At 34.2% G+C, this 16,011-nt stretch overlaps 3 protein-coding genes across 3 annotated transcripts; 1 reads left to right on the forward strand and 2 right to left on the reverse strand.

The window, feature by feature from the left end:
• Positions 1-60: 60 nt before the first annotated feature.
• On the reverse strand, positions 61-3,859 carry LOC108206240 (uncharacterized). Its single transcript, XM_017376472.2, has 8 exons — positions 3,247-3,859; positions 3,024-3,118; positions 2,817-2,920; positions 2,609-2,709; positions 2,420-2,523; positions 1,670-2,107; positions 1,306-1,437; positions 61-621 (listed from the first exon to the last, which is right to left on the reverse strand). Exons 1-8 carry the CDS (start codon positions 3,496-3,498, stop codon positions 465-467), a joined length of 1,383 nt encoding a protein of 460 aa, XP_017231961.1. The 5' UTR covers positions 3,499-3,859; the 3' UTR covers positions 61-464.
• Positions 3,860-6,032: 2,173 nt separating this feature from the next.
• Positions 6,033-8,772, forward strand: LOC108205930 (large ribosomal subunit protein mL101 (rPPR4)). The gene is made up of 2 exons (XM_017376058.2): positions 6,033-6,316; positions 7,209-8,772. Exons 1-2 carry the CDS (start codon positions 6,086-6,088, stop codon positions 8,451-8,453), a joined length of 1,476 nt encoding a protein of 491 aa, XP_017231547.1. The 5' UTR covers positions 6,033-6,085; the 3' UTR covers positions 8,454-8,772.
• A 2,885-nt stretch (positions 8,773-11,657) lies between these two features.
• On the reverse strand, positions 11,658-14,946 carry LOC108206124 (protein neprosin). The gene is made up of 7 exons (XM_017376316.2): positions 14,419-14,946; positions 14,256-14,342; positions 13,938-14,147; positions 13,401-13,565; positions 13,060-13,113; positions 12,794-12,940; positions 11,658-12,241 (listed from the first exon to the last, which is right to left on the reverse strand). The coding sequence occupies exons 1-7, from the start codon at positions 14,812-14,814 to the stop codon at positions 11,864-11,866; spliced, it is 1,437 nt and encodes a 478-aa protein (XP_017231805.1). The 5' UTR covers positions 14,815-14,946; the 3' UTR covers positions 11,658-11,863.
• Positions 14,947-16,011: the final 1,065 nt, after the last annotated feature.

Consider the following 16,011-nt stretch of genomic DNA (forward strand, 5'->3'; position numbering starts at 1 on the left):
CTAACCGTGTGCTTGTGCTTGATGTTATGTTATCCAAAATAAAGAAAGCAAAGTTCCAACTGTCCACTAACTCGTACAGGATACGAAATCCATATATATCATCACATCAAGCAAACCAGGCTACAAACTCACTTGCACATCCTAAGAATTACAACAAGAGGATTCTAACATTCAATACTGAAGGTCTAAAATCAAATGAAATTTGAACAAATTCTAACGTTCTAATATATTGTAGCACAAGGCAGAAGAAACCCACTCCATGAAATTTAGATACAATCTCTGTTTACTAAGCTACAGCCTAAGATCTGGTGCCCCAAAATAAAACAGTTTCACAGGGGCTGCCAAGAAATAATCAACTAAAGAAAATGAACATATCTACATTAGAGTTGGAAGGGCCTAACAAAATGAACATGTTTCCACCAAATGTAGGTAAGTTTCCTCCCCTTCTCTTTTCTGTCGGGGTACTAATGCTGTGCATGGTTTGGTAATGTCGGAGTTCTTCTAAATGCATGTTTTCTGCAACGTTCAAAGATGCTATCATATATAACATCAAACTGAACTCCTGCTCTCTCTCGATTCACAATAAACAGAATGTGATCACCTTCAACTATCTTGTAGTACCTGCAAAAAAACTTCGTCACTAAAACATCTACAAAATGTGAATCTTCATAAAGATGCGTCTCACTTAAATACAAGCAAACATAACTTATATGGAAAAGCATGAATTTGACTTGCAAATGGCCTCTCCTTTTTCTAATAGAATATTCACTCTACATATTGCACATATCAAAATTTTTGCGACATTCTACCTTGTCGATATGATTCATTCAGTAAAATTGTAGAAGTACCATTAGAAAACTCAAAAGATAATGATCACTTTATAGTTCCAGCTAAGTTGCCTAACATCTTATACACCAAAAATCTCAGATTCATGGAGAAAACAACCAGTGCCTCCAAGATTCATGGAGAAAACAACTGTAGAAGTTTGAACTGCTCAGACATCTGTCCATATTTACAGATGATCGTTTGAGGGTGAATGATAAGTTGCTGCTATCAGATTTCATAATGCAGCACTTATATTTTTCAACAAATGGTTGGTCATGAATATACATGATATATTTAAAAACGAATATTTATAGAGACCAATAATTGGAAAAGATTGTCCGAGCCAAAGCTGAAATGCTTAGAACTATTTAAAACCCAAGGAAGAACATCCTGATTGAATATCTAACACAAATTATTAACACATGTATTACCTCACATTGAAATTGCAATATAAAACAGATTGAAAGTAGTGGAACAAACCAGATGCCTGGCTGTAAGGGCTGGCACTCAGAATCATTTATAACAAGGCTACTTGGGTGTTCAACAGGATAACGTGGGTGTGTCATCGATATAGTGTTGAGTGCTCCATCATTTTCCCACCAATCTTCATCCCTAACAATGTAATTGTAATTTAGCACAAAGCATGACAAAAGGATGTTGTTCAAATATGTTCTGAATGTGTATCCAGCAGTTATGCGGAACTGGGAGATGTCAAAGGGATCTAAAAGATAATTTAAATATATAATTTTCAAATCCCTTCAATTTTACTCCTTTATTAAAAGATGAGTCTATAGACAGATGAAATTACTAGTACTTAATTCTACAAGATTCAAATATTGCTCACCTGTACCCTTTAAATGGCGGAGATACGTCAGGAGGATGCCGCCACTGACTCATCTGCAGCACTCTGATGAAAAGCAAAGGGTGAATTCCAAGTATGCCAGATGGAATTGTTACACCCATAACTTTCGTAGTACGCTTGGTAGCATAGCTGAAGTAGTAAGTATCAGGAAATGTAGATAAATGTATATTCATTCTCAAAGATCCCTGGAGTGTCAAATCGGGAAGAATCCAATCTCCAGAAGCAAAGGGACCAGAATTCCCTAGGAGGCAATCAACAAGACCTCGGATACCAATTTTCTTCCATGAAATGTTGTAGTGATCAAACCCAAAATTATAGTACGACTTTAACCATGGAATGTCAATCCAATCATAAATTATTACTCCTACTCGACACCCCTGTAGCAAAGATAGAGGTTTCAAGGACCTCCCATCTTCCGGTCTGTAAGAAGTTCCATAAATAAGAGACATTATTTAATTGGTGATCACAAGAAATAAACACATTGCAATACTCAAAAGATATGCATGCACCTATGAAGCAAATACAGATAAATTGCAAATTTGAGCACAGATTGAACTGTAGTTCAAGGTTTTAATTGAAGTAAATGAACATTTGACATTAGAAATTATAAAATCCATGCAGTATCACATTGATATAAAATCCCGGTCTTGAACATGATATTCTAACTCACAATCTGTACATTCACATGCAAATTAATGGAAATAATGCTTTGCTTAATTAAATACAACTTACTGCATTCCATCTAGGTAACTTCTTGTAGTTCCATTAAAAGCACCGGATAATGATGTTATGCTTAATACCCAGTTCTCAGAAGTGCTCTCATGCCCCTTGAATGCCTGAAATTAAGCAAGTTTGATTTTATTATACAACGGAATTAATTACTTGTTAACAAATGATATGATATCATAGAAATTGGATTACCTTGTCGGCAAGCATCTGCTGTAGAACACGAACAACCTGCGCCCCAGCTGAGTGCCCAACAAAATGAATTGGGTGATCTTCATCCCACTCAGGATAGTGCCCTGCATTCCAGTTGCATCGTCCCAAATCCAAGTAAATAATCAATCCCTTTAATAAAAATTTAGCTCCCCTGTATCCAAAATACCAAGTAAACAGCTAAAAAGTTAACCTTTTCCATAAACTCGACCAAACTGCGAGTGTCCACAAGCTTTGCTATGCTCCTCCCCATAATCAACTTGTCCGCCTTTCAAATAATAGAACAATTCACGTGCCCTGAAACCTCAATCCCCTTTCATAATTTCAAAGACCAAACAAAACAAACATGTACACTACAAAACTTGTATAAACTGAACCACAAATATATACACAGACTCACCTATCATATATACTTGTTAATGAACCAAGATCTGGCACCAAAACTCTCTCATCCTTCTTCTCTGCCCCAGCAAAATATGATAACCCACCCAATTTCTGTAATGTAAAAAAACATGACAAACATCAAAAATTAAAAAAACCCAGAAATTAACTTTCGAAAAGGTATACATTTCACAACATTTCCAGGAAAAATATATAAAAAAATCAGAAAAATCTCCACATACTCCTTTACCAAATCCAAAGATTCCATGAACCAACACAATGGGAGGCAAATCAACAGCAGAGGTCAAAATCTTGGAATCATCAATTGTAACTTCTCTAACATTAGAATAAGGTTTATAAATCCATTCATTCAAGGCCTGAGAAAAATCACCGGCCAAAGCTGTGCTAATTATATAAAATCCATATAACATATGCACCAAAGAACTCACAAACACCTCTGACAATTGCAGTGCTGCTATAGACAATCTAATCATATCTACAAGCCCCAAGAAACCAAAAATCTGGGGTCTTTGTATGTATCAATGTATGTATATATCACACAACAGAGCCTTCTTCTGTTTGTTGTATTTCCTGAAGAAGGATGTTCTGAAGCTTAGAAAGAATCTTGAAAAAGCAAGAAATAATCAAAACCCTTATGAAATCCCACGTTTTAGAGGAGATGAGATGATGCAAAAGAGACCCTTTTGCTCAAAATTTGATCTTTTGTTTTGGGGAAATTGTTTCCCACCAATTTCTCGTGGCTCACCTCACAAGTGACACAAAACCATCGGAAATGAACACATTATTTTATGGGATGATGGTTTGTATATAAGACTAACAAGACACACAACAAACCTGGATTAAAAATTACTAGTAATAACTTTGTTGTAGCTGGAGAAACAACCTTACAAAAGAATTAATAATTAATAATAATAATAATAATTCGTCAAAAAAATAAAAAAAATAATAATAATAAAAAATTCTGGAGAAACCCGCTCCACAAAGTTTAAATTGTGCAAGGCTCCACATAGTTCGGACTACTATACTCTCAAAAAAAAAAGTATTGCAATTTTATATTTTAATTTTGATAAGAAGTAATTTTTTTAAAGTGTTTACACATCTTATCTCAAGTGTTTACACGTTTAATATTGCACTGAGATAATAAATGTGGGAACAGTAGAAATTATAGCCTTCTCGAAATAATATTATATTTTCAAAAAAAAGTTAATATTTTTTCTAAAATTGACCTTTGCACAATTTTATGATTATCATATTATAAATTTGAAATTTCAATCATTAAAGTCAAAAAACAAATAAAATTCGGCCATTGGTTTATAATTTGTTTCATAAATATGCAAAGCCAAAATGGTGTTGGTAATTTGTAGAGAGTACATGTACAACTGTCGTGTGTGCTGGATAAGAGTCGTAGGTCTTCCATTTCTTATCCGGTTCAACGCTATGTGGTCCCACATTTATCCGCTTTGTTCTTTGCTGCGACGTATCCCCGAGTCCCCCTCTCATCTGTGACTGCACGGTAACTTATTTGTCGTCCAATTTAATTTTTTTTTTGTTGTATAATTATTTTCTTTATTTTAATAAGAAAGTAAAATAAATTTGATAAAATCTACGTATATTATTGTAAATATTAGAAATTATAATCTTATACTTAGTTGTGATAACATCCAAAAATAATGTATAAATAATATTTTTACATTTTAAACTTATATTCAAAAATATATGTAGCCAACTTAAATGATCGATTTGAAATCATTTTAAGTTTGATGACTAACTTATATATCGAACCCACTCATGATTCACTTAATTATTAATAAAAAAAATTACTCCCTTTGTCCCACCCATTTCCTTACACTTTTCTTTTTGGGTGTCCCACCTAGTTCTTTACATTTCAAAACTTACCAAAAATAGTCAATGGGTCCCACCATTTCTCCACTTTTCTTCCTTTTCACACTACTTTTACCCCACTATCTTTTTTTTTATACATTAAAAATCAATAGGTCCCACCACTTCACCCACTTTTCTTTCTCTTTTTCATTACTTTATACATATTTCTTAACTTCCGTGCCCAATCCATTCGATAAGAAATAGGAGGAACGGAGGGAGTAAGAAGTCAGGAAAAAGGCACGGGAGCTAAATTGTGAAGGGGAGTGAACATGATTTCCCTTTTTCTTGTCACAAATTGAACATGATTGATTTATGTTGAAGCTGTTCATTTTTATCAAATGTAAATTTGAAAATTTTCCCATAGATAAAAAACAGAGAGACGGTGGCAGTTAGCAGCTGCTAAGTTGGATCCACCCATGTTTCTCTGGCACCTCCCACGCCGACCTCTAAATGATTGTTAATGCCTCCCAATGATTCCCTCTCAATGATTCATGAGCATTTATGGTCTACTCGAGTTTTAGCCGGTCTCGATTTTTTCCTTTTTTCCTTCGGTCAAAAATTTTGTAAATATATATATATTTTTGATGCCAGCTATATAAACAATTTTATTTTCATGGAAGTAAGAAGACTGTTCCTGCATTTCACATCTAAGATATCAAAACAAATCATAGCTAAATATATATATAGAATGTCAATTTTAATTTATAACCGTCTAAATAACATTGTTGAAACTTCGTAACTGATAAATATTAATTTTAATATATAATTGTCCAAAGAATATTTTCGAAACAAATCATCACTTTAATTCTCTGTAATTTAGACAATTATACATATATAAAATTTTTTAAAAAATTTTAAACCGAAAAAAAAAATGTACACATGAATCAAAAAGATGAAATGGGCTGCTAAAAAAACTCAAATTGGGCCTATAGACGAGAAGCCCCGTATCTGTTAGTTACCCAGAAACCAAATATTAAAAAATAATATTTTAAAAAAATTTAAACCGAAAAAAAAATGTACACATGAATCAAAAAGATGAAATGGGCTGCTCAAAAAATTCAAATTGGGCCTATAGACGAGAAGCCCAGTATCTGTTAGACCAGGAAGAATCAATCTAGGGTTGTTCTGATTCCACCATTTTCACAAATCTGTGCAGGGGTTTTAGAAAAACAGGGCAAAATGGCGTCGTTTATGCATAAATTTGGGAGATCAAAGAGTGTAGTAAAGAGATCAAAGAAACATCTAGAAGAAGCCCTTTACAAACGTTTGTTTAAGGATGGCAGCTCTGAGATTAGTGTCCGACAGCAGCTCAATCTGTTTCTCAAGAGTAAGAAAAAGGTTTATAAGTGGGAGGTTGATGATACGCTCAAGATCCTTCGTTCTCGTAATCGATTTTATCCTGCTCTCAAGGTCTCTCTAATCACTTGCTACTCTTTTAATTCTGTTTTTGTATGTGTGTGTAAGATTATGTGTGTTAGTGATTTTAAAGATTGGTTCTTTTTTCATTTCTTGAGATTCTTGTTTCGTTTTTTTTGTTAAAGCAAATGTACGTGGTTAGACATTTGAATTTAATTGTTCGGCTAGCTGGGTTTAGATAAAGTTGCGATTTTGAACATCTTATGCAGCTAGGAGCCAGTCAAGGGTATCTGGGATTTTTGTTTTCTTTTTAATGTGTCGGAGTAGCTCCGACGTAGCTACATTTGTGCCACAGAGCTCCCACTTCGGTGATACTTCAAAAAATAATATGATCACGTAAAAACATCAATTCACTTTTTTGCTGCTTATTTTTTTTATTGCTACAGTTCATCTCTGCTAATTTTGCTATGAAGGAATTCATTCTTGTAGTTGTTTGTCGTTGCAGGTTGTGGAATTTTAGTGTTTTTTTATAGGGGATCCTGTTAGTTTTGAGGATTTTAGTGCATGTAATGATGTTCATTTGGGTTTCTTAGTACTCCTTACACCTGCTAGCATATAATTTAGTTGCTTGTTTTCAGGCTAATGAGTATTTACACCTAATCATTTTCTGTTAGGAGGTTAAATGTAATACATGTAGCTTCTTGCTGTAATCAGCATTTATTTGCATTAAGTATTATTTAATTTCTTAGTGTTTGCATTATAACGTCCTTGTCTAGTACTAGAGTGAAGTTGGAGATATAATCTTGTTAATTAGTGGTATGTTACTTATGTTTTCACAATTCACGTCTTTATCTCTGCAGTTTTATGTTATATCTGATATCTTGCTGTATGCTAATCTGGTATTGATTCCATTGCATGCTTCACATTAAAATTTGTTTATCTGCAGCTTTCAGAATCCATGGCTGAAAGGGGTATAAATAAGACTGTCAGTGATCAAGCCATACATTTGGATCTTGTTGCTAAAGCCAAAGGAATCTCTGCTGCAGAAGCGTATTTTGTTGGTCTTCCCGAAACATCCAAGAACCATCTTACTTATGGTGCTCTTCTGAATTGCTACTGCAAGGAATCAATGACTGAAAAAGCAGAAGCTTTGATGGATAAAATGAAAGAACTTAATTTAGGCTTAACTGCAATGCCTTATAACAGCCTGATGACACTGTATACTAAAACCGGCCAACCAGAGAGGATCCCAGCTATTATCCAGGAAATGAAGTCTGGTGACATCGTGCCGGATTCTTACACTTATAATGTTTGGATGAGAGCACTTGCTGCTGTCAATGACATTTCCGGAGTCGAGAGAGTTATCAATGATATGAAGAGGGATGGCCGAGTTGTTGCAGATTGGACTACTTACAGCAATTTAGCATCAATTTATGTCGATGCAGGCCAGAATGTAAAGGCCGAGAATGCCCTTAAGGAATTAGAGAAGAGAAATGCCTGCAAAGATCTGCCAGCTTTTCAGTTTCTTATAACATTGTACGGTCGAACTGGGAATTTACTTGAAGTTTATCGTGTATGGCGTTCTTTGAGACTTGCTTTTCCGAAAACAGCCAACATTAGCTATCTGAATATGATCCAGGTGCTAGTTAAGTTAAAAGATCTTCAAGGTGCGGAAAAATGTTTCAGTGACTGGCAATCTAATTGCTCAACATATGATATTAGGATAGCCAATGCCCTCATAGGTGCTTATCTGAATGAAGGCCTGTTGAATAAGGCCATAGAGCTCAAGGCACAGTCCAAAAAGAAAGGAGCTAAACCTAATGCTAAAACGTGGGAGATTTTTCTTAATTACTATTTGAAAGAAGAGGATTTTAAATCAGCAGTTGACTGTGTTGAAAAAGCAATTTCAACTGGCAGGGGGGATGGAAGTAAATGGATCCCACAGACAGAGATAACACAGCGCCTCTTGGGGCATTTTGAGCAGAATAAAGATGTTGAGAGTGCAGAAAGGTTTGTGGAGAGTTTAAAGAAGTCTGTGGATGAGGTAGGAGCTGATGTATTTGAATCATTGATAAGAACATATGTAGCTGCTGGGAGAACAAATCCCATAATGCGTCGCCGCATAAAGATGGACAATGTAGACTTGAGTGTCGAAGGTATAAAGTTGCTGGATGCAGTTTGTTCCGAGTGAGTCTATTTAATAAAATTTTATTCTGGAGAGGGTAATGCAGATAAATTTTATTTTCCTACAGTAGACCGTCTTGTCTTGAGGTTTCCCCTTTCCTTATAAATTGTTATTGGGAGGGCAATGTTGAAGCTGAATGAACATCTCCATTTGAAGATTCAAAGTTAACAAAATGTCAAAAACTAATGTCAATAAGTTGACCTCTTATAGCAACTGCAAATAACCACTTTGCAGTTGTTTTGGCTTTGCTTGGCTTACTTTTACTTGATTGGTATTGTTTCTGCTTCTGTAACACACTTAAATACAGTGTCAAAGAATTACAGAAGTTTGGCCTGAGTTCATTGATATTGTAGTCTGAACTCTGAACTATTTAGCAAATAACAATGTTAGTGTAATGTATCATGGCTGAAGCAAGAGTTGGATTATCTGGATTCTAACCAGACTTGTTAGCATGAAGCACCATATTTCTCATTTTGGTCCTATATATGTTCTACTGACTAGTTTTAATGTTTCACAATATCAATAGTCTCTTTATACAACAGGCCCACTGAACTGTTTTAGCATGTATGTTTTTCTCCTTCTATTTGAGTAGTGTGATGACTTGACAATTCTGTGGTGCATAAAAAGGAGAAGCAACGAACATTCAGTTTTAGGTTTCAAACTTAGTGAGGTTGTTTCAATAGAAGAGAGTAAAATCAATGTATGAGGAGGGAAATAAACAAGGTATTAGGCAGCTGATAGAGGACTAGTATTCTTCCATGTCTTCTACTCATATTCATCCTCTTCCTCACCCATTCATTATATGATGCTGACTAATCGACAGACGTGTGTGATAATTTGTTTTATGAGATAGCCTAGTGTTAAGAGCTTATTCTCTTTCATTTCATTTCAGGTCTTCAGTTTGGTTTAGTTAAGAGCAGTTACCAACTTATAAGCTTATTTTTAATTATTCAGAAAAAATAAATTTATGACCTGCGGATTCTGATGCGTGGTACCACTCCTGAAGTAACTCTCACTCAGCAACCATCCTTTTGTTGGTGTAGTCATTAAACCGAGCACCAGTCTGCAGGGATGCATGCCTGCATCACACAACAACCAGCTGGCTGGGAAAGCTTCCCAAGTCAAACCAAAACTAATAAATTCTCACGATTGCAAATTGCAATCTGGACTCGGTAATATTTGGCCAACAAATTCGTATATAATTTAATTGTTTATATGTAACTAGTCACAAAGTCACGGCTCATATATCAAGCTGCCCTTTACCATATTTCTGTCTACATCACACATACTCATGCACTTTGGTTGGCATTATATTAAAAAAACCACGTACTCTAATACAAATACATAACGTAGGAAGAAAGATCTAAAAGGGGTTAATAGGCAAAAAGATCACTGAACTCATAGCCAACTTGCAATTTGGTCACTGAACTCAAAAAGTTTGCAAATGGATCACAAAACTAGATTTAACTTGCAGTCAACTCACTGAACTAATAAAAGTTTGCATTTAGGTCACAACGCCGTTAAATATGAGTTGACTTTAACGGAATCCGTTAAAAAAATAAAAAAAAAATCGGTTTTTTAAAAAATTATTAAAACTTAAAAAAATCTGAAAATTTTGAAAAAACTTTAAAAAATATGAAAAAATGTAAAAACTTAAAAAAAAACCAAAAATTTTGAAAAAATTTAAAAAATCTCGAAACTCAAAAAATATACCTAATATTTGAAATTTAAAAAATTTCAGAATTTTTTCTAAATTTCCATTTTTTTTGAAGTTTTAAAATTTCAAAAAATTTAGAATTTTTTGAAGTTCTTAGATTTTTTCCATATTTTTATAAACTTACATATTTTTTTAAAATTTTCAGATTTTTTTTAAGTTTTCAAAATTTTTCAAAAAAAATGAAATTTCATATTTGTTTTTAAAGTTTTTTTTTATTATTTTTTATATTTTTTAACGGATTCCGTTAAAGTCAACTCATACTTAACGGCGCTATGACCTAAATGCAACTTTTTATTAGTTCAGTGAGTTGACTGCAAATTAAATCTAGTTCTGTGATCCATTTGCAAACTTTTTGAGTTCAGTAACCCAATTGCAAGTTGGCCATGAGTTCAGTGATATTTTTGCCTATTAACCCGATCTAAAAGCCATAGCTTCTTTTGTTTATAGGGTCTGGGCGATTCAAATGTGAGATATCTCGATAAATAATCCTTTTTGTCGTGACAGGTAAAAACAAGTCATTTTTGTAGGTAACCCAAGATTTCATATTGTATTATCTTCAAGTAGAAGCTACGCTACGCTCCTACCAATCTCGCATCTTCTTATTCTTTCTATATTTATCTTCTCGATATGCTTCTGCGAATCTACCAACTTAATTTTCTGCATTCTTAACTATTATGTTTAAGAACAAACAAAGTTGATTAGAGAGGATGTTTAAGAACAGAAACAAAGTGACAAGGGATTGGTTAAAGAGGTTGTTCCAAAGAACAAACAAAATTTTCATCACATACTCATATTATGTTTATAAAAAAATAATCACCAGGAAAATATTTGAATTCATTAATATCAACATTATTCTGATTCATATCACAAAAATGGAAATTTCATCACCGTTACATTAAAATCGATGAAATGTGACTCATGTCAATTAAATTTAAGAATCATGAAATATACATTTCTTGTTGATTTCACAATATTTTACTCTTCAAACTTTTTGCATTTTTTGTTGTTTATTTAAATTTGTTAACGAAGGAAAATGAAAACAGACCAACCATTGCATCTTTGTATATATAAGTTGTTGGCGTAGATATTGGAGAAATTTTAAATAATGTTTATCAAAAGAGTTCTCACTTTACACAGACATGAATACCATTAATTTTAACATTGATGCTCGTTTACTTAGATAGAATTATTATGATTCTTTTCGTGGCATAGTTAGAAGTTCAGATAAAAAATATATTTTTCATAAATTTTTTTTATTTCGGATTTAAAAGAGCATTTTCAATAATGTAAAAATTAGAAGAAAATAAATAGAGAAAACAGAGGATATAGACAGTGATACGTGTGAAAAATACATTTTCATATATTTTATTTAGATTTAGAGTGCCTTTGGTATCCTTCGCTCTTTAATAAATTTTCTTATATTCAAAAATATTTAAATATCTTGAATATTAATATTAGCCGCAAAAATAAATTAAAGCAATGACACTCAAACGCATCAAACCGGAGTAGCTCACAAACCGGATAGTATATTCACTAGTATTTCACATTTCAAAATGTACATAATAATATCGATGAGTTCGTATAATTAACAGATTACATGTTAGATCGAAATGAATAACTCAGCCTCTAGGAACAAACAAGCTCCCCTTGAAAAGACAGATACCAAAATTATAAGAACCATTCCAAGACCACCCCTTAATCAGGGACATCTCGAATTTCTTCCAGGCCCTCCGTAATAAAAATAATGACCCCACACCCGATTAATCCCTCCTCGTATATCATAACAATTCGGATGATCAGCCAAAACCTTAAGATTCTGCGGCGGAATCAGGCTATTATCCCAATCCACCACCTGTAAATTTCGAAAATACGAAGCTCTGCCGAAGCCTTCTCCAGCGAAATGGCCACTCCCCATCTGTGTGGGCGTGTGATAACCAGAGCTTCTAGTATTCACAACTTCACCTCCGTATTGTACCATGCTTGCATGATTCCTCAGGTGTGTAAATAAACGTGCTGGCCAGTACCCTACCAGGATTCCGGAACCGAACTCCAGCCACCAGTTCCCGTGCTTCGGGTCCTGCACGAATTCGTCACGTTTCATGTGAACCACATTTTGTTGCATTTTTCGACAAATATTTTGCCGAAATGTAATAATCGATAAGATTTGTGTTTGTGAATGTTCACATTTATTACTGTGTGCACCGTGCGTGTCTTGATGAGAAATTGTCTGAAACAGTGGGTGAAAAAACGAAAATGATAAACACTGTAGTAAATACTACTGTGTATAGTGATGTACTATATGGGAATAAGACAGTATTGTGAGGTTACTGATCTATCAATTCATCGCCCAACCAACCTAATAATTTAACTGAGAAAACGGTCCAGAAGAGTAGCTAGTAGCCTTATTCCGCAAGCTATTTTAGAAGTTATTGCCAACACTTTTGTAAGGCAACTAGGTAAAATCTCTGTCAACAATTATGCCCTAGCGTGTACTCCCTCCGTCTCAATTTACATGTCATTTATGGTTTTTTAAAATTCAAATTCACCGATCGTTAACTAGTCAAAAGTCAAAAAAGACATGTATTATGGGACGGAGGGAGTTAAACAATAAAAGTAACTTATATTTTACCTTCCATATCATGATGCTAATATCAAACTGGCCACCGCGGTAAGATGATCTGGGAGAAATTGCCGCTCCTATTGCTATTCTGTTGCTGGTCTGGACAAACCCCGAACACAGCAAATTGTAGCACCCTGTTGCTTGATATGCATCCGTCTGCACGCGATGGATATCAGATTATCAACGAGTTGCCTCGGATCATTGACAGAAGCCAACATTCACATACATGTTACTGTAAATGCATTGGAGTGACTGACTATGTAAAATCAACTTACAGTCCAGTAAGTGAAGAATCGAGGATAACTGTCCCCATAAAGTTCTGGGCTAACCTGTGAAATATCAATCAATTAATGAAATTAGCTTATATGGCTACATTACAAATTCTTTAACTGAAAGGTAGTTGAGATGTAATTGCTGCTTTTAATGCCTTATTAAATCCACTGTTTTCCATTTCTTTCAACTAATTAACTCATTGATTGCAGGATTCTATACCAGCAAACACATTCATTCAAATTTTACTTCACACAATCTTTCTTGAAAATCACAAGATTTGCAGTAACTATTCAATTCTGAAAAAATTACAGAGACATATTAGTGTATGAAGCTATGAACTTGCCTGCCAACCAGCTTCAATGGTGTTGAGATCATTTCCAAATGAACCGGAAATGACCCACATCTGAGATAAGCTGAATTCATAGCGGCTAGCCACTCGAGGCGACCACACATTTATGCTGGCCTTTGCTCCATAATATTGTTGTCCAGTAACGTATCCAACTGCATGCTGTAGCCATAAATTTGAAAATTAATTCTATCATCATCATGTCGAAACAGAATTGTAAATTGACTAATGTGATGCTGTTCATGGATTTGATCATCAGGTTTATATATACCAAAAATCAAAATTAATGAAATTTTTTGAGTAGTTGAAAGAATTCTGGTTTTCAATAGTAATCAGAGAAAACATGGATAGAGATGTATGGCTGCATTTATTTTTCGAAGACTTTTGTCGAGGTAATAAAAGTACATGATGAAAACACACCGCGAAAATCTGAAAAATCTGAATTCATTGATTTCATGGTGCTCTAAAGAACAATCATAATCATACCAATTCGTATGTTCGTTCTGCAGTATGGATTAATTAGATTATACTAACCTCATGGCCACTGCTGGAAGTGTCTCTTCTGATAGGCCTTTGAAATTTTCGCCCGAATCTTCGAACAGAACTAGCTCTGAGAACATCTTGTTCAGTTGTTCTTCTGATTGGAACTGTTCCTTCTGGACATGATTCTCCAGAAAAGCTCCACAGCTGATAATTTTCCGACGCCGTGTCTGCTGAACCATTACGCACCCTTTCTGGAGGATCCTATTAAGCCAATAATATGGTCTGAGTTTGTAAAATTAGTAAAAAAAGAAAAAAGAAAAAAAAGACAGTGTTATTTCAGATGAACTGGTAAGAATTTCATGAATGTACCAATGGTTTTTGTCCTTTCAAATGAGGATGATCAAAAGCTGGTTGCTGATGAGTTGGCACACATTCTATCGAATCTCCATCTGGGCTCTGCAACAAATTCAAGATTAACATAACAAAACGAAAAAAAAACAAACTTTTACAGTGCTAAAGATAAGAAAAATGCCTGAATTGTCTTGACAGAAGGCTTGTTGATCTTCTTGAGATGAGCTTTGATGAGCTTCAACCTCTGCACTTCTTTCCCTGTTCTCAATGTCTGATTTCCTTGCTGAATATTTTCGGGTTTCGAAGAAAAAACAGGAGGAACAGAAGAACTAACACAAAGAAACAAGACAAGAAATGAAATGACTGGGGAGATCTTGCAATAGCTAGAAGAAGACACCATGTATGAAGAAGAAGTATGTACAGTTTCTTCTTCTTCTTCTTGCAAACAAATTGTTTTTGTTTCTGTGCATTGGTCTTGTCTTGTTCTGTGATCAGAATAGCTCAAAAAATTGTCTTTTTTAGGCCATGGAAGAAGCAGCACACCTCCCAGCATTTCCACACAACATAGAATAACCATTCTTGGAAACTTACTTCAATGCTTCACCATTTCCAACCCCTAAAACCCAAAAACCCTATTCTACCCCTTGTTGTAAATGTTCTGACAATAAGTATACTGCTCTCAGGGAAGAGCTGTTATGTAATTTTCTTGAGTTCAAGCCATGTGGATGTGGAACAAGTTTAAATACTCCTCAAACACAACAGTATCATCAATAAAAAACAAATATAATTAGTATTATTAATTTTCTACCAGAATAATATACTAATAAATCAGCTACTTTGGCAGTGCAATTATATATATTTTTGAAGAATGAGAAATTGGAGAAAGGAGAAAGAGAGGGTTGTGGGTATGTGGGGTTGTGTTTCCAGTCTTCAATACAAAGACTGGAACTTTGAGCTTTTTTATGTTAATTTTTATAGATAGGGGCAGTGCAAATTTGTATTTTATATAATAAAAGTGATTTATGTTATTCTTTACTTTGGGTCTGAAGACAGATAGGAATTAAACTTGATTCTATTTTCTTTTTAAAGCTATTTGCTTTGAGCATTTTTCTTTCTCACTTCCCTAGACTTGCTTTGTGTCAGCTGCTCCTTTTTATTTTCTTTTCATAATTATGTTCTATAATGATATGTAATTCACCAACAAATTAATATCATATTACATGGGTAAAGAAAACATATATACTTAACTTGCCTTTGAAATCCGGCTTTACTAAGCAACATTAGATACCAATCTGTTTAATCTCGAAATGTTAGGTTTGTAATTTGGAGCCCGTTTGGCCGAGTCTGTTTGGATAATTTTGATTTATTGATGACTTATGAATTATTAAAAAATATAGACCTTGTTTGGGATTACCTGTTAGCGGATTGAATTAGATGTTTTGACTAACGGATTGAAATAGATGTTTTGACTAACGGATTGAATTAGTTGTTTCTCATAAAACTGTTTGGTAAATAGCTGATTGATTAGTTTTTTCTGACACAAACCAAAATCTCTCACCTAAAAAACTCCTCAAAATAGCTTTTTCAAAATTAGCTTTTTGTGTCCAAACCTCTGTGTCAATCCGCTAACTACCAAACACTTATATTAACGGATTATTGTGGTCAAACCTCTGAAACACCCCAAACCTCTAATTTTGCCCCAAACTTCTAACTTCCAAACAAGGCCATAATGATAAAAATAAAAATATTTATGGGTAACTTATGACTTAGGAGT

The sequence above is a fragment of the Daucus carota genome, chromosome 2, assembly GCF_001625215.2.
Source record: "Daucus carota subsp. sativus chromosome 2, DH1 v3.0, whole genome shotgun sequence".
Classification (NCBI taxonomy): Eukaryota; Viridiplantae; Streptophyta; class Magnoliopsida; order Apiales; family Apiaceae; genus Daucus; species Daucus carota.

What these genes read in the sequence shown, in the direction of transcription:
- LOC108206124 (XM_017376316.2), bottom strand. Translation starts at nt 14,814, where the DNA reads ATGGTTATTCTATGTTGTGTGGAAATGCTGGGAGGTGTGCTGCTTCTT. An exon ending in CTTCTGTCAAGACAATTCAG is followed by an intron (nt 14,343 to 14,418) that starts GCATTTTTCTTA and finishes AATTTGTTGCAG; the next exon opens with AGCCCAGATGGAGATTCGAT. An exon ending in GATTCTTCACTTACTGGACT is followed by an intron (nt 12,941 to 13,059) that starts GTAAGTTGATTT and finishes CATCGCGTGCAG; the next exon opens with ACGGATGCATATCAAGCAAC.
- LOC108205930 (XM_017376058.2), top strand. Translation starts at nt 6,086, where the DNA reads ATGGCGTCGTTTATGCATAAATTTGGGAGATCAAAGAGTGTAGTAAAG. An exon ending in GATTTTATCCTGCTCTCAAG is followed by an intron (nt 6,317 to 7,208) that starts GTCTCTCTAATC and finishes GTTTATCTGCAG; the next exon opens with CTTTCAGAATCCATGGCTGA.
- LOC108206240 (XM_017376472.2), bottom strand. Translation starts at nt 3,498, where the DNA reads ATGATTAGATTGTCTATAGCAGCACTGCAATTGTCAGAGGTGTTTGTG. An exon ending in AGTTACCTAGATGGAATGCA is followed by an intron (nt 2,108 to 2,419) that starts GTAAGTTGTATT and finishes AACTTCTTACAG; the next exon opens with ACCGGAAGATGGGAGGTCCT. An exon ending in CCCTTACAGCCAGGCATCTG is followed by an intron (nt 622 to 1,305) that starts GTTTGTTCCACT and finishes GTTTTTTTGCAG; the next exon opens with GTACTACAAGATAGTTGAAG.